Genomic DNA, 27,814 nt, shown 5'->3' with positions numbered 1-27,814 from the left:
TCACAAGCAAAAATGCACACTGGCTGTGAAGCATGCAAATGGTGATCACGTGACCGAGGGATGCTGCAATGGTCATAAATGTGTACCAGTTGTGAAGCACATGAATGGTGATCATGTGACTGCAGGACACTGCAACGATTGTAAACGTGAGATTGGTCACAAAGTTATTTTTTGGCACTGTTGTAACTTCAAACAGTTGCTGCATGAGGCAGTCGGTAAATGAGGACTACCTGTACTTCCTCCCACACTAGCTTTACTTTCATTATATAACGCGGTTCTTGAATTCAGCAACCAACTTTCGACTCCACAATCACCCAACCATTCCATAATTTAAACCTACTCACTTTATATGCTTTCTCTAAAGCAAGAAGTGTCCAATAAATGTTCTTTCTCACATTCAGATGTGCTGGACAGCAGAAATCTGGTCTATACACCCCCTCTCACAGCACTGCTGCATATTTCTCCTATTTTACTGTCTCTTCTTGTATGCTTTTGATCATGATTAAGCCTCCCCAGGCACACTTATTGAACTAGCCACCTGTAGTTTTTTAATTCACGGTTGAAATGTTTCCCTCTGTAGACGGCAAAAATGTCATTCTTCCCAATCATCAGACCGCTCTGGGTCTTAACACAAATGTGAAACAAATCTCACAGCCACACGATAAGCAACCCATTCATATTTTAACACTTCTCCAGTTGCACCATCTACACCTGCGGCCTATTTTTTTCAATGTTCTTATGGCAGATTACATTTTTTTCATATTTTTTCTTGGGTTACTAATATCTATATCATTTCAGTTCCACTCTTTTGAAGCATCATCTGAACCCCGCATCTATAAAATATTCCTTCCAGCATCCCCTCATTTCAGTTTCATCCAACCTTGCTTCTAAGACCTGCGAAGTGAGGACAGATACACTACCATCTTAGGGATTTGTCCAGTTGCGTTTGGGTTCTACAATAGCCATGAGCTCAAAGCTGGAGAGGGCTTAAGAAAATGTGTGACCAAACACATTCCTGTGTGTGACAGAGTTTTCAGTTGGCCTGTAGGACAAGCAGAGCCTCCATCCAAGAAACTGGTACTGTTGCCCAGTTTGTCCCCTCTTTAGGCTCCTTGGCCTGGTCTTTGAGCTGGTGCTACCTTTTCATGTTGAATGAATTCAATCACTGTGCATTGGGAGTTGGGTTTGGAGTGACCTCCACGGTGACCACAGGTTTGTCTAATTCCTTACCCAGGACATGAAGCTGGTCTTGGACTAATTGTGTAGTGAAATGATTATGGAGCTGGATCACCTCCTAGTACAACTGCGGTTAATTGCCATTTGTGAGCTCTACCATTTCTTCTCTAGCACTTCATCTCCCTGAGCTTCTCGTAAGACCAAGACATACCTCAGGAATGGTGAACAGAAAGGTGACAGTCTGGGGCTTAAACCATGTAGCTGAAATGTTACTTTTCTTTATGCATATTCACCAATCACCATTCCCATGGTCTTCCATTTTTCATCATTCGCTGGAAAGTAACATGCATCTCACACCACCTTGAAGATTACTACTTGCACACCCAATCTAGATTCCACCAAATTATTTACTGGTGTGTATTTCCAGCTTTTCCTTTATAATTAAATTATATTGCATTCCACAAAATCAGACCTCTTTTATTCGGATCTTTTGCAAGCATTCATGTTCTCTTATTTTCACAGGGACACAACCTATGTAATTCTTTCTCACGTTCTTCACCATTCGTTTTCTTAAATTCCGCGTCCCCTGCAGCACAGTCACACCGGATCGGCCCGCAGATATTGACCTTTGCCGCCCGTAGCGACTGGGTTGCAGAATGCTTGAGCGGGGGGAGGTAGAAAAGGCGCTGCCAGCCCTCACAACTCCACTTTATCCATAGAGGCTGCCACAGCAGGAGCCCGAAAGCCTGCAGCCCCCGCCCGCCAAAGGGCGTCAGCAAAGCCACTTTATCGCACCTGCTCAGTCCCCCGGCCGAGGTCACGCCCCGCTCAGGGTGTTTGCCGCTCCGCAAGGCCGACCCCGGGCTCCGGCAGGCGCAAGTCACCCGCCCCGGGCCCGCTGGCCGCATCCGGGGCCAGCCCGTTCCGCGCACCGGCCAGCAGGCCCCAAAGCGCCGAAGGGTTAACCCTAACCCTGGCCAGGCTCGCCGGCTCTTCCACGCCGCCAGGCGGGCTCTGCCTGGGCTTCCACTGGGCACCCCGTCTTTTTCTCCAATTCAAGGGAGTGCCCGGGCGAGCGGGAACCGGATCCGCGCGCTTCTTCCAGCCCGCCGGGGCGCGAGCGGCGGCTCCGCGCTCGAGGCGCCGCGGGGCCGCCGTCGGCGGACAGCGGTTCCGGGCGCCCCGGGCCAAGGCGGCCGTCCTCTCCGGGGCAGCAACCGGGACGGAGGGCAGTCCGCGGCCTGGCGGGGCCAGCAACATCCCGGCCAGAGGGGGGGCGGCGCCGAAGCCGCGACGCCGAGGTGGGCCAGGAGAGCGCGCCCGCCCCGGGCCGCGGCGCAGAAGCCCCGTCCCACGGCTCGGCGGAAGGCCGGCAAGGGCCGCGCGGCGACGGGCTCGGCTCGGCGAGCGCCGCAGCGAACGGGGAAGCAGGGCCCTGAGGGGGCCAGGGCGACCGAGAGGGCGCCGAGGCGCCCCCTGGCCCCGGTCCCCGCAAGGAGGCTCCGCACAGCGACGGGGTTGGTCGGTCGCCCGGTGGGGCGAGGCAGGGGCGGGGCCCGGCGAGGGCGGAGCAGGGCCTCTCGGGGGTCGCGCCTCCTCCGCGCTCCGCCCCGCCCACCTCCCTGCGGCCCCGCGCGCCGCCGGCAGGGGGAGCCCACCGCCCGAGGAGCCTCAGCCGGGCGGCGCCCGGGAAGGACCCGCCGGCAGGGCACCACCCAGCCGGCGGGTCCGGCCGCCCCCTTGCCCCGCCTCTCCACGGCCCCGCTCCCCCCCGTCCCGCCCGCCGGCCGCGGAGAGCCGGCGCGCCCCGCCCAGGCAGCGCGCGGGCAGGCGGGGCGGTCTGAGGATGGCCACGCCCCGGCCGGCGGCGGGCGAGGACCCTGCGCGCCGCTCTGCTATTGGGCGCCGGGAGGGCTGTCCTCGGCGATCGCCTGCGTCGGAGAGTAAAGCGCGCGGCGGCGTCCGACGCGCCCAGTGTGAGCTGTGGAGCCGGCGCGCGTGTTCGACGGCGGGAGAGCGCGGGGGTGCTGCGCCGCCGCCGCCGCCGCCGCGATGGGAGGCCCGTGAGGCGCCGCGGAGGGTCGCATCGCCGGAGTAGGCGCCGCCGCCGCCGGAGCAGCCGCGGCGGTGGCGGTGGCGGTGGCGGCGGAGGAGGATGGGCCGGCCCGCGGGACGCCCCGAGCGCCTGTGCCGGGGGCTGCTGGCACTGCTGCTGGCGCTGGGCCGCCTGGCGCCGCCGCTGCTGGCCAAGAGCCTGGAGCCGGTCTCCTGGAGCGCCGCCAACGCCAAGTACGTGCCGGGCGGGGCGGGGGCGCTGGGACAAAGGGGGCGCGCGCGGGGCCGAGGGGCGGCGGGAGACTCCCGGCGGCCGGGCTGCCGCCCAGCCGCGGAGGACCCGGCGGCGGCCCCGGGGGGCGGGCGGTTCCTGCGGCCCCCGGATGGGCGGGAGCGCGGGGGAGCGGCGTCCGGGCCGGTCCGGGAGAGCAGGGCTGGGGCGCCCCCCCGGCCCCTCGCCCGCCGCAGCTGCCGCGGGGCGTCCCCGGGAGAAAATAGCGCCGCTGAAAATAGCGCCGGGCCCGGCCGCCGGGGGGAGCGGCCCTCCACAAGCGCCGGGCGGCCCCCCGCCGCTCTCCCTCGCGTCCTGCGTCGCGTCGCTGCTGGCCCAGGGCCTCGAACCGCTCCCTGGAACCCGGCCTGTTCTGCCGGGGACGGCCGACGGTCCGCGCTCGCCTCGGCCCTCTTCCCGGCCCGACCGAAGTTCTCCCGGAGCCCGGAGGAAGGCTGCTGGCGGGGGGCGGGCGATCGCGTCGCGGCCTTTGTGCTGCCGGGAATGAAGCCCGGGAGCCCGGCCGAGAAGCGCGGCGGCGGCGGCGGCGGCGGCGTCCTCAGCACGTCTCTTCGCTGCCGGGGGAGAAACCCCAGCGCCGCTTTTCTTGGAAGAGCAGCTCGGGAGATTCATTGCGGGCCGAAACTCTCGTCCCTTTAAGGTAATGTAATTAGGCGAAGGATGGGGCGAAAATGCATCCAGGCATTTGTATTTTACTGTTCTCTGGGGAGCGCTGCGCAGGGTTCGAGCCTTAGGTTTTCTTGTGGAGATCTGTTCCCTGCATTATTAAAATAAATGATTTTCTCTCTTATAATTCGCGTGAATTCTGCTATAGGGCCTTCTGAAAGCTTCCTACAAGACTTGTATTTTCTTTTTTCTTCTTGAAACAACAATTCTAGGAAAGTGGTTCTATATTAATTTTGGCTGGTTTCAAATTAATTTTGCAAGTTTCTTAGCATAAATAGTTCTGAAATGCAATTTCGCATTCTTAAACTTGTAAGAACTCTGGGTTTATATTCTCGTGTACACACATAGATTGTGGATATGTATTGAACGAGTCGTGTAACTGTGACTTTAAAAGGGGTTTTATTTGCGTGTTAGAATTCAGTGGAATTACTGTGGTTTTGTGTTACGAAATGCTCTGTGATGAGTGCAGTAATTTGCCTGCTTGTATGTTGTATTCGTTCCTGGTAAATTGGCTGCGATTGCAGAAATCAGTATGATATTTTGTTTGTAGCTTGCATTAGAGGCTAGCCTTGAATGATTCAGTTATTTTTATTTACAAAGTTGAATTACTATTTTTTCAAAAATGTAGGAAGACTTTTAATAAAAAGTTTGATCTATTCCAGTCCAGGGAATGAGATGCTGTACTTGAAATCCACAGTGGCACAATGCCTCTGAAGTGAGCCTTCCTTCTGGAAGACTTTCCTGCTGCTGAGGATGCCCCGAACACGTGGCAGGGCAGTGAATGAGGTGCGTTGGCCCGCTTGCTTGCCCAGGGGGCCTTGCCTGCCAGGCTCCTCAGAATGCGAGGCAGCGGCACTGGCACTTGAGCCCCCTGCTTTGGAGGTTGGGGCTCTCGGCAGTGTAGGGAATTCTGTGCCCCCCCTCCCCATTTCATTCCAGAAACAAACCCTGGAGTCTGAGAGTAAGAATCAAAATGCTGGTGCTACAGAAATAGAAGGTTATTCCTTCAAAGAGTCACTGTTTAAAGTTTAATGTATTTACTTTCCGTCAGGATTCAATTTTTTACCCATTTTTAATTGAAAGGAGCTGTGACTTATTTTCCCCTGGTTGGCTTAGAGAGAGTTAAAAGAAGCCTTTTGACTGTCCTGGCCAGCCATCCGAGGGCGCATTCCAGCCATTTCTCCTGCGGCAGCCCAAGGCCTCAGTTGCCCTTTGGCGCTTCTCACCTAAAGCGAGGGTGGAGCGAGGGGCTCCTGGCTTTGTGTTCCAAGTGGCACTTAGGCAAGATTGGGTGTGCTGGGAGACCATGTTACAATTGATTTCCAGGTCTTCAAGGCTCCCTGTTGTGCTCCCTGTTGCTTGGATGCCCAGAGTTGGATTGTATGGTGTTGTGTCCAGACTGGGCTGGATCTTGCAAGCAGTAGACTCCTGGACTACGTTCCTGTTTCCTCTTGGAGCTTTGCCCAAGGACCATCCGCTGTTGGGCTCTCAGAGCAGAGCTGTTGCTGTGGCTTCTTTGAGTAGCTGGCTCTGCTTGTGGTAAAGGCCTTTTTCAAAAGGAGGCATGCGGTTCTCTTGTTGTCTCTCATGTGATGGGGCTGTTGCGGGGTGGGGGATAATCTAAACAGGCCTCTCTTCTTGGGCTTCCCTGAAGTAGGGCTGCCCTTGGGCACTCCCTGCCTGTCCAGCTGGGGTTCTTCTGCCTGGGACTTCCTTCTCCAGCCGAGCTCCACGAAAAATATATAGAGAAAAGTGCTTCTGATATTCCTGCCTACAGCCCAACCGGCAGAATTGAACAAACCTTGTGCCATTACTGAACTGTCAGAGGCGGCTATGTAACTGCAGTCTTACGCTTGGGGAGGGTCTTGATGGGAAATTCCCTTATGAGGCCCTTGAGTTTATTGGAAAACAAAAGGAAGCAATACAATCAGCAGCATCACTCTGGCTAAAAGATGGTGTTAGACTCCAGCTCATTCTCTTGTTGTGTGCATCTTGAGCACACAGTGATGTTCTTTTTGGCTGTATCAAGTAGTGTGGATTTTTCAGCTGTGGGAGCTAGCTAAAGAATTATGTGAAACTGCAATCCCCTGATTTGCAGCAATCAATTGTCGACTTGTGTTATTTGTCAACATTTGAACAAGGGTGTTTTTTTTTTCCTTTTGGGGAAAGGGCAAGGAAGAAACCTTTGGAGCAACAAGGGTTTTTTTTTTCTGTTGATGCCATAATTTCCCAGCCCCTTCCTTCCCTTCCTTCCCTTTGCTATTCTGTTCAACCTACACCGGGGACAAATAATGTAAAGGGGATTGGGACTCTTGTTTGCCAGCCTCTGGAGACAGAACTGGCTGCACTTGCTGCGGCAGGGAAGATGGGTGGGTGGTTTCGGCTCTTGGGTAGCTGCACGAATGTCTTTGCCTGCTCCTTTCTGAACCTGCCTGCTGGTCATGTGACCCAGAACAGGGTGCATGGAGCCTGCTGGGGCTTTCTGGCGAAAATGTAGATGCTCACGGAGGGACCAGAAACACGCACGCATCCACACTCAAACACAGCAGGTCGGCCTGCTGTTATGCGGAAGAAAATGTACGTGCCTCTTATGGCCAGTGCTGGTAAAGGGTTTGGAAAGAATTCCCGGAGCCCTGTTCTGCATGCTTTACTGACTCATCGTCATCTTGGAAGATTATTGCCTTAATAGGACAAGTTAAAAAATATAAAACTTGTAAAATGTAAAAAGGAAGAAAAAGCAAATAGTAAGAAACAGCAGCTGTAAATGTTGGGAGAGTAATGCAGCTCAGTTTTTAAATAACAAAATAAACCTTGATCTAGCAGTCATGCTCTTCAGATTTTTAGTACGGGAGTACACATACTCCAGATGCCTCATGAATCTGGGTGCTTTCTGGTGGGTGCTGAGGGATGTCTGGTGAGTCAATCTGGTTTGCAACCCAGGCCCTTGACACGATTGTCCCTGAGTGGTCTCTCTGTCAGCCAATCCCATATGGTTCATTGAAAGCCTCTGGGAGATGAAGTGTCAGTAGCAACACCTCGAGGTGAACCTGACCAAGCATTAGGATGTGCCCACATTTGGCATACCCTGTGCTGATGAGAGGGGCAGTGGACCATGTCAGTGAGTTGTTGCTCAGTGGCTATATTTTGGTGGCCAATTCCCTGCTAAGGAAGAACCAGCATCTTCCTGAGACCTTCCACCAGGCTGCTGTGATCAATTAGCACAACATTTTGCTGGCAAAGTTGCCTAGATTTGTTCATGTCTTCAGGATAGGATCTGGGGTGATGACTTGCTTGGCTACCTGGGATTTCTTTTGAACTGTGATTTCTGATAAAGTGGTTGGGAGGCTCTCTAGGATGTCCCTTGCAGACTGCATCCCTGTCTCTTCTGGCTTCTCTGGGTAGCTGGAGGAGGGGCAACTGTTAGACAGCCATCTCCAGGTCACCAGCCTTGCTTTGAAACCGGGGCATGGAAGAGAGATGGCATTGCAGGCACTAGTGGAGGACATTCATTGGGACCTGGATAAGGGTATTGCATCCATCAAGGTCCTTTTAAGATCTCTCAGCAGTGTTGATATCATTAGCCATGGTATTCTCCTGGACCCCATTTGGTGATTAGGGCTCTGTATTGCAGTTGTTCCAATCCTTGCTCAGTGGGTAATTGCAGTTGGTGCTGCAGGGGTTTTTATAGATTGATTGATCATATTTGTATGGCCGCCCATCTCACAAGAAAGTGACTCTGTGTGACGTGTAACACTCAATTAAAAATGCATATAAAACACTAATTAAAAATATAAAAAAACACACAAAACAGGACAGGATGATGTTAACTGTAGTAAGGGAGCCATGGCAAAATCTTCCCGGTCCCCTGGGACCCCCAGGGCAGATCACACAGCCAAGTTTTGAGAGACTTACAGAACATTAAGAGGGGTGGGGTTAGCCTCACTTCCGGGGGGTGAAGATTCCGCAAGGCGGGCACCGCAGCAGAGAAGGGCTGCCTCCTGAGACCTGCCAAATGCAATCCCCTGACAGTTGGGACCAGCAGCATGCCTTCTGTGCCAGATCTGCTGTGACAGGCAGATGTATTCGGGGAGAGGCAGTCCCTCAAATACCCAGCCCCATGCATTGAAGGATTTCAAAGATCAAAACCAGCACCCTGGACCCAGAAGCAAACTGGCAACCAGTGCAGCTCGCAGGGCAGAGATGTAATGTGTACTCTTCTAGGGGCACACAGAACTGCCCGTGCTGCTGCATTTTGCACCAGCTGAACCTTCTGGATACTCTTCAAGGGCAGTCCCATTTAGAGCACATCACAGAAGTCCAAACAGGAGGTGACTATGGCATGAGTGGCAGTGGGCAGAGCCCCTGATCCAGGGATGGGCACAACTGGTGCGCAACCTGAAGCTGTGCAAAGGTCCTCCTAGCCACAACTGCCACCTGCTCTTTGAGCAGGAGTCGTGAGTCCAGGAGGACCCCCAGATTGCACACTGGGTCTGCCTGGGGCAGTGCCACCCCATCCGGCACCAAAGATGGCATAGTCCTAGAACCAGAAGGCCCCAAAACCCAAAGCCATTCAATCTTGTTTGTGCTCAGCTGAAGCCTGTTGTCCCCTCTCCAGACCCCCACAGCCTCCAGGCACTGGGATAAGACATTCACAGCATCACTTAATTTGCCAGGGGCAGAGATGTACTGTATAATTGGGTATCCTCACCTCATGGTGATGGATGAGCTTGCCCTGCAGCCTCATGTAGATGTTGAATAGGGGAGGGGAAAGTGCCAAACTCTGCGGCACCCTACACAGTAGGGGCTGAGGACGGGATCTCTCCTCCCCAACTACAACCAGCTGGAATTGGCCCCAGAGAAAGGAGGTGAACCAGCACAACACTGCTGCCCACCCCAAACTCTCTGAGCTGATCCAGAAGGATAAGCTTAAAGCAGCAGATAGAGGACCTGGTTGGGGAGCCCTTTGCTCAGCTTTTGCTAATGCCCCACTTGAGATGCTACATGTAGTAGGAGGACCTTGCTACGGTGACTCACACACTTGTTGCTGCCTGTTTAGACTACCGCAAAGTGTTCTGCGTAGGACTGCCTTTGAGGATGACTCAGAGGCTGGAGTTGGTTCAGAGTGCTGTGGTTTGTGTGCTAATTGGCATTTACTGATGGGAGCACATTACGCCAATGCTGCAGGCTGCAAGCTGATTACCAATAGGTTTCTGAATGCCATTGAAAATGGTGGTGGTTACCTATAAAGCCTTCCATGGCTTGGTGCCAAGGTATATGTAAGGTTTAATTCCCCCCTTGGAATTGATCCACCCAATTTAATCTGCTTGGGAGAAGCTACTAGTGGCACTCCACTTCAGGGAACTGAGGGGGATGAAGCTCAGTGGCACTACTTTCTGGTGGCGGCACCAGTCCTTTGGACAGCCAGTTGGCTCCCATCCTCTCTGCTTTCTGGAAGCAGCTCAAAACTGAGCTGTTCTAGATGGTGTTAGGGCCATGCCGAGTTATAACTTGGCTTTATTATTTAATTTTATTCTATGCTTTTAATTGGTTTCTAGACTTTTTTATTTGCGTATTTTTATTATGCATTGTTTATTGTGCATTTTGTCTTGTAACCCGGTGAGTCCTTTGTGATTGCAATGGTCTGTCTGTACATAAATAAATCTTAAGATAATGAAATACATGTTTAATGTTTTTCTTAAAATCTAAGACCATTGACTTGTTAGAAACAAATACTCCAATTTTTTACTGAAGATTTCTTTTAATTTGTTTGTAATTATTCCTGTTAGATTTTTCAGTTCATAAAAATGCATTTTTAAAATGTAAAATTTGTGTTATTGTAAACTGCCCAGAGTCTCTGTTGTGGGAGATGGGCAGTGATAAATTTGATTAATAAATAAAATAAAATAAGTAAATGTTTTACTTTCAAAATTATTGGAGTTTTCTGTAGCTGACAGTGCATCAGATCCAAAGTGACAATATATTAATGTTTTAATAGAATTTATTGCCATTCCGTAGTTTCACAAGTTATTTTTGTATATAGCTTTGAAGGTATACTTAGCAGTAAGTTGATTTTGGGCGCTAAACTAATTTTCAGCCTATGTCTTTTTTCAAAAAAAAGTTTGAATCAAATTTTCATGAGGGCATGAATCAGATTTATTACCAGTAACATCCAAATACATTAGGCTGTGTTTAATGCTGGGAACACAAACAATTCCCAAGATAACTAGGATACAATGCAGTTTTAGAGGCTCCTAATAAAAAACATAATAGTTGTGTACATGGCAGTCTCATTTTCATTCCAACAAATAACACACTAATATATAAGCCCAATGGTTCAATTGGAAGCACTCACATGTGGGAACCTCAGTTTAAGAAGAGAAAATTTGGTAATCTGGTCATTCTACAGAAAACTTCATCATTAACTTACCAATTTGTCTAAAGCATCAAAGTGGAACTGACACAGCCATTCCCATTACAAGGAGTAGTCCAGGCAGTCGCCAGGAGTCAAAAACTGACTTGGAGGCACCAAAAAAAGAGAAAGAAAAAGGAGGATGTTAGATCTATTTCCATTTATTGTGCATCTGAAAACGTAATTTATTATTATTTAATTTGATTTTTATCTTGCCATTGTTTTGGATTGACTCAAGATGGTATATGTACCTATTGCTCCTGCCTCTGATTTTCCCCTGTGAGGTGAACGGGGCTCGGAGAAAGTCACCAGTGGGCCTCCATGTCCAAGGATGACTTCGACTCACAGTCTCCCAGTTTCAACACCTTCACCAGAATATGTGCCGTCTTGTTACACAGCCTCCGCATGTTTAGGTAAAGAACTTAGATGGTTGTTAATAAAGCTCAGAAGTCTTCATCCTATAACAATTTGTGTCCAATTCTGTCTGCCTTGGATATGTCTAGTTTGTCTAAGAAGAGAAGCTGGAATTCCAAAGCCCAATTAAATAGAAGAGGAGACACATTCCAGGCTGAATCGTATTTCTGGAGAATAATCCCATTATTAAGAACTTTGGCGGAAGGGCTGAAATAATAGATTTCTCATATTAAATCAGATGTTTTAGCTCAACGTTTATAGTGGCTTCACTGGATGAAGAAAAGGATTTTGATATGGTACAGATTAAATTTTTGGAACTTTTTAAAAGAATCTATCATATTAAAAGCTTTTTCTTCAACCAGCAAAAACATCACTAATAATCTAATATTGTCAGAGACTTAGCATCCTTTCACAAACTCTATTATCGACAGAAGGATCTTCCGCAGTCTATGTGCTAAATTAGCAGGCAGAATTGGGTGACCAATCAGTTTGCCCAATCTCAAAATAGCTATTCTATAGGCCTCATACCATTCTGTTAGAAACCTGTCCCAGGAGCCCTCCTGGATTGTATAGAATTAATTGTTTCTAATACTTCCAGCAGCATTAAAGGTGCGTCAGAATCCTTCAACTGGGCTTGAGACATCTTTGGAAAATTTATTTTGTTTAAAAAAGTTTCAGGCTCTTTGTCAGGTATTTCCACATTCACATTATAAAATAGGGGTTTAAAAGTCCAAAATGAGAGAATTAATTTCCCCAGAGTCATTATATATTCTATCTGTAGAGTCCTTAATTATACCTGTTACATAGTTTCAACTGAGAATCCAACAATTTTCCTGGTTTTTTTACTAGTTCCAAGTACGACCATTTAATACATTTAATTAACTCTTCCACTTCAGATATATACAGTTGGCATTTTAAGAATTCCAAATTTAATTTCTCACATAGATGATCAAATTTTCCTTGACTTTCCTTTCTAGATTGCAATGGTAGATTTTTTTCTTTCTTCTTCGATTAAGCATATGCTGCAGTCCTGCAGTGTAAAAGCTTTAAAAGCATCTCCAACAGTCCTTGTATTTGTTATTTGAAAAAATATTGAAGTATTTTTGTTGGTGGTCAGAAAATCTGGGAAACATCTAATTTGATGCATTAAAAAAAACATTTTAAACTTGCCAGGAAACTCCTTCCTAAAGACCAGATCATCAATTATAAGAGGACCTGTAGAACAATTCTCTAGCCACCTTACTAAGGATTGGGATATTAAAAAATAATCCAAATAAACACAGGAATTGTAAGGAGTTAAAAAAAAGTTATATTCTCATTGGATCAGAATTAATCCTCTCCAGATATCATCTGCATTAAATTTCTTTCTGTAGCATAGAGGGCACTCCAGCTCTGCAGTAGGTTTTTCTTAGAAACTTTATGTTGGCCCATTGTAGAGCCCAAAACTAAATTGAAATCCCTGACCTCAATTATATGGTTTACCATTTAAATTAAAAAGATTTAAAAAGCCAACATTTCTAACAACCAAGATTATAGTATCTATTATTATTTCTAATTTTGAGTTACATTGTTTTGTTAATAGCATGGCAAGAATCTATAGTTCTGACCCCTTTAGGGAATGATGGGCATGACAAGACACCTGCAGGTCTGTAACATGAGTTTGCAAGTTTCTTTGTAGGTAATGTTGCTTGTAGCTATTCTAGTTTAGATATCAGGCAGATTCTACTGTGCTGACTTCTTGTTTTATGATCTTAGATTCTGTTGAACTTGCAGAACCTGAGGAAGAGGATTGGGTTCTTTGTAGTATGAGCTCTGACATCTGTGGGTTAGAACCATAACCTTCCTATCTCCCCGAGGCAGCAAGATAGTGTGTGTATGGCTGGATTTGAGAGGTGGTCAATGATTCTTCGTGGGAAAGTATGATGCCAGCTATTTTGAAAGAGATGGTGGTGTGCCCTTTTTCCAAAGAAGCATCTCTTGATCCAGCTGTGTTTGACAAAAGTTCCCCTTCCTTTGGCAAGGTTGTTGAGAAGGAGTGGGAGGGCTAGCTCCAAAGGATCTAAAGGAAACAAGATGATCCAGGTCTCTTATAGACTGGATTCAGGCCTGGTTATAGGACAGAAGCAACATTGGTTGCTCTGGCAGTTCTATGTCCTTTTTGATACTATTAGACTTCTCAGTGGCACTTGATACCATCAATCATTGTATCCTGCAAGGATTGGGAGCAGGAACATTTTCTTATGGGGGTTCCAGAGTGGGTGATTCCAACCCATAATTATAGTAGGTGACTACCAAGTCTCTGGCTGCTCCACTGTGAGGTGCCATGGGGGCACAGGGCTCTCTATTTAACATTTTTATGAATCCCCTGGGAGAGTTCCTCTGTTGTCTGGGAGTAATCTGTTGATGATACATATTTTCATCAGTGGTGCCATTGTATCAATGGATTTGTATACGTACCTGTCCATTTCACTGTTCTCCCATAGGGAACGCTATGGGGAGTGCAGAAATGGAGTAAGAAATAGTAAGCCAAATAAATTAAAAATATGTGATCAGAAGAGCAAAGGAAATATAGCTAAAGCTAGTTTCTATCATCATAGTTCACTCTACCTTTCTCTCCTGGCAGACTACCCTTGCATCCATCTCATCATATTCAGGTCCATCCTCTGCCACTTGTCCTTTAAATTTCTCACCACTCTTATTTTGAAGATCTTACTGACTCCATGTAAGCATTCTTTCTTACTTGCCTCTTGCTCTCAACTCATTCTCATTTCCTTCGTAGATTTGTTTTGCAATTCAGTTCTCATTCATTCCAAACTACCCCAAGATATGTTATTTCTTTTGTCCTGGATCCTCAGTTCTGCTTTCCGTTCACATTCATTGAGTACTTGCTCTTCCTTGGCTTTCCCTCTCCATGGTTGGCCACACACCCTTCTTAAGCAGCCCGTCCCTGCTCTGTGGAGCTTCACTTTCCTTTTCTCTTTTCTCTCTTTCATGCCACAAAACCAGATGGAGGACTCTCTTACCCCCAGCTGCTTTACATTCTTTTCTCACTCATTCCTCACAACAGACCACACATTACTCTCTACCTTTCTAACAGCATGCGTTCCCAAGCTTTATGGAACAGTGTACAAGGCACACCAATTCATCCACTTCCTCTAGTTTTTTGGCCGTTTACAATCATTTGATCCATTGTTCGCATCAAATAAACTAGCTGGTCTCTTATTCCTCATTGCATCATGCAGTCTGTCTCTGCCAACAGCATGGCAGCATCTGTGTGCCACAGTGCCCATGTGTCATGTCCCTAACCAGCCGCCCTCTCCTGTCATCCCCAGCATTTATGATGCATTAATCAAAAAGAAAAGGAAGTTCAAAATAAAATGAATACTGTAAATAACATGTAGAGTATATGTCAGATTAAAATACCAACTCTAGAACCCAAATTTGGGATGTGGCAATTTTAAGCTGATAATAATCTACACATTATTTACAGTATTCTTTCACTGTATTTTTTATTATTTATAGTTTTTGCTTTTTCCTCTTTACTGATTACGGTTCTGCTAACCAAATGTTCAGTAGAGACATGTCTTGACTGGAAATTAAGTATGCGATGTCTTACAGTACTCTAAATTTTTAATGATATGTTAGAATATATTAGCCACATAATCTGCTGGTTATTTGGGATTTGTTGATTATCCACCATGTTCTATGGTTTATATTGGTCCCCCCCCCCCATTTTCTATATTCTTTTAAATGTGTATTTCTTTCAGTATTCTTTCTTTTCCTTTTTTCTTGAAATAATAATAATGAATAGGCGTGGGTGATGGAATGGTTTGGTGAATATGGAGTTGAAGTTTGGTTCTGAAAATGGTAAGAACAGTATATGACAGAAATAAAGTGTGCACGGGAATAAATGGAGGTGGCCCATGACACTACTTGAGCCAAGTGTGCAACGATGTGAATGTGGATGGAGAGCTGGGCTTTATGGTAGTGAGAGGAGATTAGCAGGAACCAAACATTGTAGAGGATCATCCAAAGTCTGGTTGTGTTTCTATGGAAAGCGATGGCTGAATTGCTTGACTTCGGAACAGTCTTTATAGTATATTTTGTAGTAGATAGACAGGGCTTTGATATCCACGTGGCTGGATATCAAAACCCTGCTTTGCTTACTCATGTGCAGTAAAGTTCCTTAAAGGCTGAAGCATTACCTGTTTTTTTTTCCAGATACAATAAGATAGAAGACAAACAGGAAAGAAACCAAGTGAGCCTCCAGGAAGGAAAAGGGCATTGAATAAATTAATGGAGGACCAGTCTGTTGATGGCTGTTAGTCTTACAATATGACATTTTCCTCAAGTTGGGGGCAGCCTGTCTGCAAATATCCATTGTAGGAGAATAGGTGAGAGAAGGGTATGATTCCACCTCTTGTTTGCAAGCATCTGGTTGGCCATTGTGAGATACAACAGTGCTGACTAAGATGGGCTTTGGAATAGCAAGGCAACAGTGTACATATCTGAGCATCGTTGTGCTGTGTATACTAGAAATGCTCCAGTGGTGCAGTTTGTCAGCCCCCAAACTGAGGCAGGTGTCGCTCCTTGAGAAGAGGCTGCACCAAGGGGTGTGTGCATGTATGTGTGTGATGGCATTACTTAACCTGAAGGAGAAGGAGAACATCTGGCTTTCCTTGCTGACTTGCGTCTGAGCTTCCATCTTATTGTCTGCCAATAAAATACTTTATCTGGGAGAAAGAAATTCAATACGGAAAAATGAGCTTAAAAGGAGCTTCCCTAATAAAAGTGGAAAGCCCCAAAAGGATAAATATGCAATTACTTGTGTTACAAAATATATACCATAATCACAGTGATTCATGTAGGAAATGTAATAAAACCGGTATTTCTGGAGAAATGTTGCCAGGGACTTCAAAGTACAGAACACACTTAATGTAAGTGTAAGTGGAAAGTTCTTGGATGCAGAATCGATAACAAAAACAGCAATAGATTTCCTAGCCAGTGGAGAGGGAAACATTTAGAAGAGCAACTTTAATCTGCTGTGGTTTCCTCATGTGCTTCTTTGTAGGAAGGGTGGCATCACTAAATATGTGCTGATGCACAGAGGAAGATTAAGGTGGTGAGAAATGCCACCCTTCAGGGCTGCACAACTGCCTTCAGCCCTTTGCAGTGGGTCCTGAGTCACAGGTTTTGGGACCAGCAAATAGGCTTTTGAAAGAAACAGTTGCTATCTCTTGGTCTCTTTAGGATCAGGCTGGCTTGCCACATTTAAAAGACTCACGCTCTGTGATGGTCTGTGGGAATGACCTTGGGAGACAGGAGGGAGAGCCACAGACTGGACAACTGTCAAGTAAAAGATATCTCAGTCCATAGAAGGAGAGGGTGTGTGGGAAGTGTTTCAGAAGAGACCCTCCCTAGTTTTCCAGAGAGTAAAAGGAGAGGAAGAGAGAAATACTTTCAGTCTTGCAAGATTGTGTTAGTGTAACCTTACAATATAGATAGGGTTAATACTAATAGTTGTGCTTCTTGTCTGGACTACCTGGAAAGGCTAACATCCCACCCCGGTCTTTTTGTGGCTTTTCACACCTGCATTTAAAGAGGTTATTTTATTTATTTATTATACTTTTGGACTGCTGTAGTCAAGAACCAATTCCTAGTGGCTTCCAGTGAAAACACAAAACAACAAAAATCTAACAAAGTATGAAAGCAATAAAGGTCATCAGGGCTGACCCGAATCCCACTGGCAGTGGCAGTTCTATTCTCATAGCCATCTCAAAAAATGTCCTGGGGAAGCTGCTCCATGACAATGGATATTGTCTCTGGGCCCCCACCACTCTCAGCTCATGTACTAACCCTTGAGCATTCCCAGCCAGGACAAACCTACAGGCAGCATGGTACGTGGAAGAAGAGGTTGTTCTGGAGATTCCTGGGAGCCAACTTTGTCAGATAAAACTAGCATTTCATAGGCTCGACTTAGCACAGATAGGTGGGATGACAATTTCCATGAATATGACAATTTGGTTAATGGTGTTTCCTGTAATTGTTGCCCTAGATGCCTTCTAAGTATACACCGTCTTCTCCTCCTGCCTTGGTTAACTCTTAGGCCCCTGTGTGAGTCAGACTAGAGATTACCTGGGACAAGCCATGATTGCATGGGGCCATGAATTTCTAAGCCTTCCCCAGCTCCTTCCTCCCCCAAATAAACAATGGCGGTTGAAATCCCCTGATAACTAGCAGCCAAGGAGGTTCTAATGTCAGTCCAAAGGTGAGGACCAGGAGCTCAAGAAGGTGTCCTGCGAGACAGCAAGGCAGGTAGTCCATGAGGAGAAGACCCCATCTTCAACTGCCAGCCCCTTGAATTTCCAGATGCAGTACCCTTCCGGCTTTATGCAGATAAGGAACCTCGCTCTCATTCTGCCCTTTGTGAGATGTGTGCTCATCTCAGCCACAATCTTGCATGCATGGAGCTGTTGTCCCTCGGGGTATCTGGGGGGCAGTCAGCCCTTGACTGCCCTTTTCTGGAGTTGTTTGTTCATGAAGGCAGCGTGGGAGGGGCGGTGGAGAGCTGGTGTGCCTGACTAGGTGGTAGAAAGGTTGTACTGGTGAAAATGGGGGTGGTGGGGTGCCCTGGCTTAACGTCAGTTGGCCCCTTCTTGCCCTTGGGGATTACTGAGTGTGGTGAGACCAGCATGGAGGTGATTGCTCTTCCGGGCAGGACAGGATTTCAAGAGGCTCCTCCTGTTCCTGCCAAAGCCTTGGACTCGCGGGTGCGTGCAGGAGTGCCAGAGCATCACGTTAGTGCATTTGCGGGTGGCTGCCCCACTTAAAGATTGGCATTCCTGTCTGGACAAGAGGATTGTGGGGAGGGCAGTTCCGTAGCATTGTTACAAGGGGCAGACCTTTGGAAGGAGGCTGGATGAGGGAAAAGCCCTTGCAGCTGGAGCCCCTGCAGCCACCAGAGGCCCCCAGAGCCATTGTCCAGCTGTGTTTCATGTTACAGGAGGATAGTTCAGGAGATGCATGACTGGAGAGTAGCATATTAGCACCTTTTACAAAGGTGCAAAAGGGTTTCTCTAGGTGTTTGTCATCTATTTATTTGTTTGTTTATTTAATCATATTCATATAGCCACCCATCTCACAAAATGTGATTCTGGGTGGTGTACAATAAAAAACAAACCATAAAATGAAAATGCTAAAAACATTCCACAATTAAAAACATCAATATTATTATTATTAGAAAGCTAGGACAAAGCATTTGATATTTATATTTCAAATTCAAATTTCGTCAGATTTGAATTTGAACTATAAACATCAAATGCTTTGTCCTAGCCTTGATGTTACAGGCAATTTAGCTACCTCGTTAGGCCACCATTTTTCTGAGATCCCCAAGCCTGTTGCCACACCCATGTTTTGAGGGACTTCTGGAAGGACATCAAGGATTGGGCCAGTCTCACCTCAGGGGGCATGATGTTCCACTGGGCAGGTGCCATGGCAGAAGAGGCCCGTCTCCTGGGCCCCGCCAGATGTAGCTCCTTAACAGACGGGACCTGCAACATAAGTTTTTAGTGTTATTTTATTGTAAACTGCCCAGAGTCCCCCATAGGGGGAAATGGGCGGTGATATAAATTTAATAAATAATAATAATACCTCTTCTGCCAGACCTGATGGGACAGGCTGTGTAATCAGGAATATAGTCAAACTATTAATGTTTAAGTCACTTCACTTGATAATAGGAAAATGGGAAATCCAACTTCATACAGACCACATTTCTAAATAGTCTTCCAAAGGGACTTCCTTCAGCAGTGAAATCTTCAACTAGAAGAGAAGGATTTAAACTTTATTTCATTTTAAGGTAGCGTTGATGTAAATGAGTTGAATTCAGTTTTAACTTTTGCTTTGGTGGTCGCACCAATTTGGAGTGCGGTCTCAGCACCACTCAAGAATCCAATGCAGCTTCTGGTCAGGGTCAAGAAATTGGAGCATCATTTTATTGGAAATGACCTTAGAGGTCATCTAGTCCATCCTATGCTGCATTAGAGCATCTCTGACCAGTGACCAGACCTTTGGCTGGCTGTTCCACTGGATAAAGCCATTATGCTCGGACTAAGCAGGAGACGTGGGTGGGATGCGGTGGCGCTGCGGGTTAAACCGCTGAGCTGCCGAGCTTGCCGATCAGAAGGTCGGCAGTTCGAATCCACATGACGGGGTGAGCTCCCGTTGCTAGTCCCAGCTCCTGCCAACCTAGCAGTTCGAAAACATGCAAATGTGAGTAGATTAATAGGTACTGCTTCGGCGGGCAGGTAACGGTGTTCCGTGTAGTCACGCTGGCCACATGACCACGGAGGAAGTGTCTTCGGACAAACACCGGCTCTTCAGCTTTGAGACGGAGATGAGCACCGCCCCCTAGAGTCGGACATGACTGGACTTAATGTCAAGGGAAACCTTTACCTTTACCTTAAGCAGGAGACAGCGCTTCCTGGTGGTCTTCCTCACCCTGCCCTAAGAGTTCTGAAGCTGCCCATCCATTTGCCTGCCCCACAACTTTGCTGACATCCCCTTGAGCCTTCTACCCTGGGACTGAGGTGGCACCTGAGTTCTTGAAGGTTGCAGAGCAGGGAGGCTTCCTGTAGGTGCCCTGTGTGCTTCTCCAAGCCTGTCCACTTCCCAGAGGCTCAGTGCACAACCCAAAGGGCTGCATCCTGGTCTGGCAGCTGGTCTGGATCTGGGTTGTGCTCCTGGTCCTTTGGGGTGGGATGGGGCAGTGGCTCAAAAAGCTGCCCGTTGCAGAGCCTGGTGGGGAGGTGGCCTAGAGCTTCCCTCAGCGGCTGAGCAGGGGGTCCTGCATGAGTTTCTGCTGCCAGCCACTCCTGGGGAAGCCCTGGTGGCACTTGGGAAGGTGCCCTCTTGGGTCCCTCTGTTGAAAAAGGCTTGACAAGTAACAAACTCTCAGTCTTTTCAGAGACAGCCGTCCTGCGTGGCCCCCGTCCTTGTGCAGCCTGTGCTGGCTTCCTTTGTACTGAGACAAACGCCAGCAGGGGTCTCCCCCGCTCCCCTCCTGAACCTTTTCTGGGCCTGGAGATTATGTCTGCTCGGTTTGAGGGGCTGCCAGGCACAGAGCACCTGCCCCCTCCCAAACAGGGAGCAACACATTCCCTCCCTCTCCCATGCCCCCCAAGTTGTGGGCCTTGAGCACTACCTCAAGGTTTACCGAGCGGAGGCAGAAATGACTGGCGCTTTCACAGGGCGCTCAGAACTATCAGCACTTCCTTGCCTGGCACTGCACTGTTTTGTGGGGCAAAACCTGTGCAGAAACCTGACTCAGAAGGGCCCTGGAGGCCCCAACGTTCATCCCCACCCCACCCCACCCCACCTTCATTGTGCAAGAATCCCAATGGAAACAGCCCAGAAAGTTGTTTGCTTAGATGCCTCTGAAACACATCCCAGGGAAGGGGAGCCCCCCACCTCTCTGGGAAACCAGCTCTGCTGTCAAAGTACTGCCCCCCCCCCCACCTTTCAGTGGAATCTGCCTTACCTTGAATTAATCTGTTTTCCACGGCCTTGGCCTTCTGCTTCATGCTCTCTCAGGTATCAACAGACGCTGGGCATCTGGGCCACAGCGGGGGGCGGGGGCAGAATATCAGAATGTGGTTATTCTAATGTACAGTTGGTGGCTTACTTAATTAACATGCAAAAACAAGCCATGACTTTACTTGAGCATATTTCTGGCCTGGGCCAGTTAATTATTTTAGCAATAAAATTAAAAGCTGCTGTCAAGCAGGTACAGACTAGTCTGGCTAAATGCCTTGTGCAGTATTGCTTTGTGGAACAGTGAGGTCCAAAACTGAGGCAGCATAGTATAAATGCTGTGATAGTTCATTTGCGAAGTGGTGATTCAGGAGCATTGTCTTTTGCTCTGCTGGGAATGCAGCAGGTAGGTCTTCTCACCATCCAGTATGTTTGGGAACGTGAGTAGGACATTCCTCACGTGCAGTTCTGGCCCGTCTAGGGCAGAAGGTAGGTTCAACTTCCCACAAATGGTAACCTGGATGTGGCGAGCATTGCGCTCTCTTGCTCACCCCCCCTCAGCCCCGCAGCTGTAAGGCTGGCGCTATGCTAAATAATACAAGTGCCTGGGGAATTCCGGGTGTTCGGGGTCCAGCGGCTGTGCGTGTCTGTGCCGGATGCGCTGGTGTGGCAAGCAGGCTGAGGGGCCCACAGGGGCCATCTTCCCTTGGCTTGTGAGCTTTGGGGCCTAAGTAGGGGAGGCCTTTTTAAAGCACTGGCTGCTGTTTCTGCCCAGCTGTCCCTGTGGTGGGAGGAGATGGGTGGTGACAGATCTGATGAATGAACGAACGAATGAACGAAAGAACTGTGTCCAAACTGGGAGAAAATTTGGCTTTGATAATGGCTTCTTCAGATAAATGGTCTTGGATTGTGATTGATTGCTTTTTTGCTGCAGATGTAATGACAAATCACAATCATTTGTGGAGAGGGAATAAGGGAAAGGTTACTGCCATGACTGCTAATCTTAAGAAATTATATCCAAGTAAATGGAAGTATTTCCTTCTATTGGTACACAGTGATTTTATAAGCAATATTTTGTATTCCAAAATCCGTTTGAAAATCAAGTGATATTATGCAGAGTGCCACCTTCTGTATGGTGCAGTGTAGCCTAAAGAACATGCTACTAACAAATGTGGCTGCAACTTAAAATAAAACATTTTGGTTTTGACTTCATGCTAGTTGATGTGAATTCTTATTAATTAGGCGCAATAAGAAACTGAAGAAGCTTTAAAGTCTGGCCTAAAAAGGAGATGGCAGAGGAGAAAGAAAATCCAGCGCATGAACGTGTGACCCCCACGCCCCTGCCTCGCCCGTGGAGCTTCGTGGGAACTGTGGTCAGTGTGAGGCTTTGCAGGACTTGGGGGGACTCCTCTAAGAGCGGCTTTGCTGCCTTAGATGGGTCCAGTCCAAACCACCCTGGAGGGGCCGACTCAACTCTGTAGCTCTCACTGCAAGGGCAGACCTCATGCCTGGAGCCTCAAGAAGATACCCCAAATAAAATTCTGGAATGCATGTTTGTCTTTCACCCTTCTGCCTTCTGATGGGCCCTGAAAAGGTTGCCATGATTTATAGAGTCTTGGGTTGGGAGACCGATGGTGGAATTGTCCCCTCCATCCTAAGATGTGCTGATCAGCAGTTTCTACTAATCGTGCAATTTGTAGATCCTAGAGAAGAGCAGCCTGTTAGGTGGCTTCTGTGGGAGGCCTTCCTTGCTCTCCGCTGACGTGTGTGCATGGCCCAGGCCTCTTCCCTCCCATCCCCCCCACGCTTCCTCCTCGTGGCTGTCATGGTGCTGGTTTTCCAGCTCAGAATGGTTCCTCGGGAAGAAGAGTTCCTCTGCCAGCTGTTTTGCCAACCAGGAGCACTGAGCGGAAGGCCACCCGCCAGTCCCTTTCATCCTGGTAGCCCGGCAATGTGCGCGGGAAAGTAGGGCGTTTCCCCGGCATTAGGCAACAGGCGGCTCCTTGTAGGAGATTCCCGTGTTCGGGGGTGATCCAAGCTAAAATTTGCAAACAGTAACTGAACTATCGGCTTCTTTATCGACTTCCCTGGAAATACCCATTTTACTGCCCATCGTCCCCTGGGTATAGTCAGAACCTAAAATGGCCTCCATGAGTTCAGTACTAGATGCCCAAATATAAGAAATGAGTATTAGCTGCTTCTTTAAAGCCCCCAGTTAAGCTCTTCCCTGGCTGGCGGGATCTTTCTTGCGACAATCTGCTCCAGCACGAATTCTGGCGACCCAGGTTGCTCGGAAGGGGCAGCTGGGATCCGCTGGCTTTTCTCCTCAGGCTGGATGGGGTTGGCTCTGGAGGGGCTGGCCCGGTTGCCCCCAGTGACCGAGGGACAGTGGATATATAGGTCCCTGTGACATGGGTTAGGCCACGGGATGCAGCCAGCTTCGTGACGACATTGGGATATGAACCAGGGTCCACTAGATCGCAAGCTGGGGTTCTCCTCCTAAGCCCAACGTGGCTTTTGCTTCTCTTGCCCAAAGTCCCAAGGCCCATTCCGACCATGGCTGCCCCTTTCCACACTTGTCCGTGGAGGATATGAGAGGGAAGGGACCGTCGGTCTGTTTTCACTCGGGTGCTTCAGATCACAGTGCAGAGCAAGCGAAAGTGTCTGAGGCCAGTGGGGGCAGGAGGAAAACGTTAGGAGATGCTTCCTAGCTAAATGCTTCCAAGGAAGGACTTGGGTGGGCAAACCAGTGTGGGAATGGGCTGCCCTGACACTCTGCAGAACTGCAGCATTTCAAGAAAAAGATGAGCTCCTGTGTGTTGCAGGGGCGCTCGTAAGAGATGGACAGCTTACGACCCATCCCAGGCTGTGGGAGGGAGAGACCCAGAGCCAGTTGCAGGACGCTGCAGGCTCTTCTTGTGGAAATACCCTGGCCCTGCATGGGCGACTGTCCAGTTTCGGCTCAGAGTATAGATAGACCGAAGGGTCAGCCATGCCCGAGAGGGACTGGCAACTTTCAGAAAGGCTTCTTGGTGCTTACCTCTTTGAAGTTTGGCTGCTGGCAGGAGGTGCTTGCTGTCTGCCCCCCTCCTCTCCCTCCATGGATACGTGATGCTTGTGTAGCCGTGGTCTTCATTTTCTGCTTTTCTCTTCCTCCTCTGAAGGACAGTGGAAAAACTGTTGAGAAGGTCCCCCACAGGATGGGTAATGCTGGCACGATGCACGCATTTCCCGGGACCTGTTAGCTACTGAAAGGAGGATGAGTCGTTGGTCCGGAGTTGCTTGAATGGATCTTGGGTTTCTGCCTTGGTTGGCTTCCATCGAAATGGCATGGGACTTTGTCTTTCTGGTGCAGTAGCAGAAAGAGGCCTTCCTGAAAGTCAGGGCGGGGAAGAAGCAAAGAGGATCCAAGAACATGTCTCTTGGGGGGGGGGGGAATCCCACCGTCTTCTAGAGTGGGAGCCCCGTTTTGTGCAGGCCAGGAGGCTCTCCTCTGCCGCAGCCTTCTGACCCTTCTGTGCACAGATCCGTGCTGGAGTTGGTCTCTTCCCCCGTCACACGGGGGTGAACTGCATTCCATGTTGTAGGGCTGGGTGGGCTCCCCTGTGGCCTTCCATTGCACTGCCATGTTTTCCTCTTCCAAAGAGCAGTGAGTCTTGTGCCAAAGTAATTCTTTGTCTTGGAACTGCAGAATGCAGTTTCCTTCTCCCTTCTGGTTTCTAAGGGGGCCAAGGAAGGAATAGAAGCTCTTGGAACGAGCTGCCTTTCCTTTTCCCAAGAATGAGTAAAGAGAGGCAGAATTGCCCTGGGAAGCATACGGGTTGCAGGGTCAGCCTTAGGAAGGTAAACCAAATAGAAAACCAAGCTCAGTTAAGCCTGGGAAGCGTATCTGCTCCCCTCTGGCCATTTACTGCCTGCAGGGCCCAGGGGTGGGGCATCCGTTTCCTGTTGGTCCTAGAGCTGTCTGGTGGTGACTGGGGTCTGACCACAGAGCGCCATGGAGGAATCCAGAGGCCAGGAGCTGCCCCGGCCTGGTAGGGAGGTGTGCGTGAGCGCAAGGCTTTCTCTTAGCCTCCCAGTGGCTTTGTGAGACTCTTGAATTAAAGCTTCCGGGGGAGTAGAAGTACTTGGCTTGTCATTCCCCTTTTTCTTGCTTGGCTTGGGGCTGCTTTGACAATTCATTTGGCTTGATCCCCATTTGCATGTCATCGTCTGCTGGCTGCTACCACAAAAACTGCTTGCTGTGCAGAAACTTCACCTGCAATCATAGCATTGGAAGGAGCTTCGGAGATCATTTAGTCCAACTCATCTAGTCCAGCTCCCTGCCCAGTGCAGGAAACCACTACTACAGCATCCCTGAGAGGTGGCCACCCAGCATCTGCTTGAACATCTCCAGTGCAGAAGAATCCACTGCCTCCAAGGATGTATGTTTCATTGCTTGTACTTTAGGAAACCATTCCTGATCTACTGTTAAAACAACAGGACAAAATACGTTAGGTGCAGTATGACCAGTGCAGAATAGAGAGGGACAGTCATTTTTCTTGAGGTGGACATTGTATTTCTGTTCATGCATGCTAGGATAGCATTTGCCTTTTTTGCAGCTGCATCATACTGTTGGCTCCTGCTGAGCATGTGGTCCTCTCTAAGTCCTATACTCATGCCGTAGTTTCTTCCTACCCATAAGTAGGCTTTTACATTTCTCCTCATTGAAATGTACTCTGCTGGTTTTTGCCTGTGGTCCAGAACCTCCTGACTTGATATTATTCTCTAAGATGTTTGTTCTTCCACCCTACGCCCTTTGTGTTACTGAAGAAGGACTGGAGTTGGCCGGAGGGCCTCTGCCTTCCCTGCATTGCCTGTGCCTACCCCAGCATTGCCCTTGAGTAGCGGGGCTGGCTGGTTGCCGGCCCCTGAGCTTGGATCACCTCTGGTACGCCCTTTTTCTGATGTGGAAATAGACTCTTCAGGCAAAAGGCTCTTGTAGGTGAGGGTACCTGATGACGGGTTGCATTAAAAGGTTCTACCGTGAGAAGACCCCACTTTTTCTTATTCAGAAAAGTAAACCTTGTTGAACTAATAACTTGAAACTAGGCACCCGTGAGGTTAATATTATTTGTGATAGCTTTAAAAACTGGTGGGCCCAAGAATCAGAAGTGATGTTACTTGCAAGTAAGTATTTTAGTGACTGAAGAAGATGTGGCCGGACATTCTGAACCATTTATTTTAATTGCTAACTTTTAATGGTAGCAGTATCACATCTTGGCAAATCTGTCCACAGAATCTAATAAATAAATTGGCAGTGGTTAATTCCTCTTTGAGAGGGGTGTGTGGTCCCACCGGCTCTTAATGAGGTGGTGGTGTGTCCTCAAGGGGCCATTGCTCAACCCGACCAGCCTGGACAGTTTTCGTCCAGTCTCCAACCTCCCCTTTTTGGGGAAGGTTGTGGAGAGAGTGGTTGCGTGGCAGCTGCAGAGGACCCTGGATGAAGTGGATTATCTGGACCCGTTTCAGTCAGGGTTCAGGCCGGATTATGGGACTGAGACGGCATTGATTGCACTCTTAGATGACCTCTGGCAGGAGCGAGATGGGGGCAGTGCGACCATTCTCGCTCTTCTTGACCTCTCAGCGGCCTTCGATACCATTGGTCATGGTATCCTTCTGGACCGGCTTCGGGAGTCAGGGGTGGGCGGCACAGTATTGTGCTGGTTCTCCTGCTTCCTCCGGGGTCAGTTCCAGTCAGTGTTGATAGTGGGGGAGAGGTCCAGCCCACGTCCCCTATTTTGTGGGGTGCCTCAGGGCTCGGTTCTCTCCCCTCTATTTAACATCTACATGAGACCGTTAGGGGAGGTGATCCAACGGTTTGGGGTACGATACCATCAATATGCTGATGATACTCAGCTTTATATCTCTACCCCAGACCGCCTGAGTGATGCCGTGGATGTCCTGTCCCAGTGCCTGGAGGCTGTAAGGGCCTGGATGGGGTGCAATGGACTTCGACTCAACCCAAGCAAGACTGAGAGGCTTTGGGTGGTAAGGTTTTTCCATCTTTGGTCCTGGATGGGGTTGCACTGCCCCAGACAGACCTGGTATGCAATCTGGGGGTCCTCGTAGACTCATGGCTCCTGCTCAGAGAGCAGGTGGCAGCCATGGCTAGGAAGGCCTTCACACACCTTCGGGTTGTGCGCCAGTTGTGCCCATTCCTAGACTGAGAGGCTTTGCTCACAGTCACTCATGCCCTCGTGACATCCCATCTGGACTACAGTAATGCGCTCTACATGGGGCTGCCCTTGAAGAGCATTTGGAAGCTTCAACTAGTGCAGAATGCAGCTGCACGGATAGTAAATGGTGTCAGATACTCGACACATGTAACACCATTGTTACATGAGCTGCATTGGTTGCCGGTGTGCTTCCGGGTGCAATTCAAGGTGCTGGTTGTCACCTTTAAAGCCCTTCATGGCTTGGGACCGGGCTACCTAAGAGACTGTCTTCTCCCAGTTGTTTCTACCCATCCAATTCGATCTAGCAGGTTGGGTATCCTACGGGTCCCGTCAGCCAGGGAGTGTCAGTTGGCGGGAACCAGAAGGTGTGCTTTCTTTTCCGTAGCGCCTGCCCTCTGGAACATTCTCCCTCCAGAAATTAGGATGTCCCCAACCCTGTTGGCCTTTTGTAAGTCCGTGAAGATCTAGCTTTGTGCCCGGGGCCTGGGGCCTCGAGCATGTGGATGGTCCCGCCCTTTGGTTGTATTAACATCCATACGTTGCTTACTTGGCAGCCATGTATATTTATTTTGTATTTATTTTATATTTTAATTGTTTTAACTGTAATTGTTTTAACTGTTTTATAGTTTTATTGTTGTGAGCTGTCCAGAGTCACTTGCTGAGATGGGTGGCTATAGAAATCAAATAAATAAAATTAAATAAATACATAAATAAAATGTATGCAAGTTTATAAAATGGATCTACTTAATACACATTCAGTGCGCATACAGTTGTATGCAACATTTAGGCATCCCCGGCCATATTTAGGTCCTGTGGGTTTCGGTGGCCTGGCCTGGCTGCTGCTCCGCTGGCCTGAGCAGCCCCTGGAGTGGAGAAAGAGCAAGAACACCCTTGAGGGCAGCTGCTCTGCCACGAGGCCGGGTGAGCCGCCCTGGCTGCTAGCCGGGGCTGGTGCGGGGAGACTCGGAGTCAGCAGTCTCACTGGTGCAGCAAGGTATCTGGGCGTGGGACTGGAGCCTAGGGGGCACCTGCCTGCCCTGTTGCGGTGGGACGTGC

General features: G+C 48.8%; 1 protein-coding gene across 2 annotated transcripts in view; it reads left to right on the top strand.

Annotated features, from left to right (window-relative positions):
• The first annotated feature begins 3,169 nt into the window (after positions 1 to 3,169).
• The window catches only part of EFNB1 (ephrin B1), a 108,671-nt gene continuing 84,026 nt past the window's right edge, over positions 3,170 to 27,814 (top strand). Inside the window, exon 1 of one of the 2 annotated variants that reach the window (XM_063313815.1) lies at positions 3,170 to 3,465. In XM_063313815.1, coding sequence (XP_063169885.1) covers positions 3,332 to 3,465 — 134 coding nt within the window. In that variant the 5' untranslated portion in view covers positions 3,170 to 3,331. The remainder of the gene's footprint in view (positions 3,466 to 27,814) is intronic. The other variant, XM_063313814.1, reaches the window with a different exon arrangement.

The sequence above is a fragment of the Candoia aspera genome, chromosome 12, assembly GCF_035149785.1.
Source record: "Candoia aspera isolate rCanAsp1 chromosome 12, rCanAsp1.hap2, whole genome shotgun sequence".
NCBI classification, from domain to species: Eukaryota; Metazoa; Chordata; class Lepidosauria; order Squamata; family Boidae; genus Candoia; species Candoia aspera.
The sequence above is the reverse complement of the archived record's forward strand: the minus strand, read 5'-3'. Positions and strand labels throughout refer to the sequence as shown.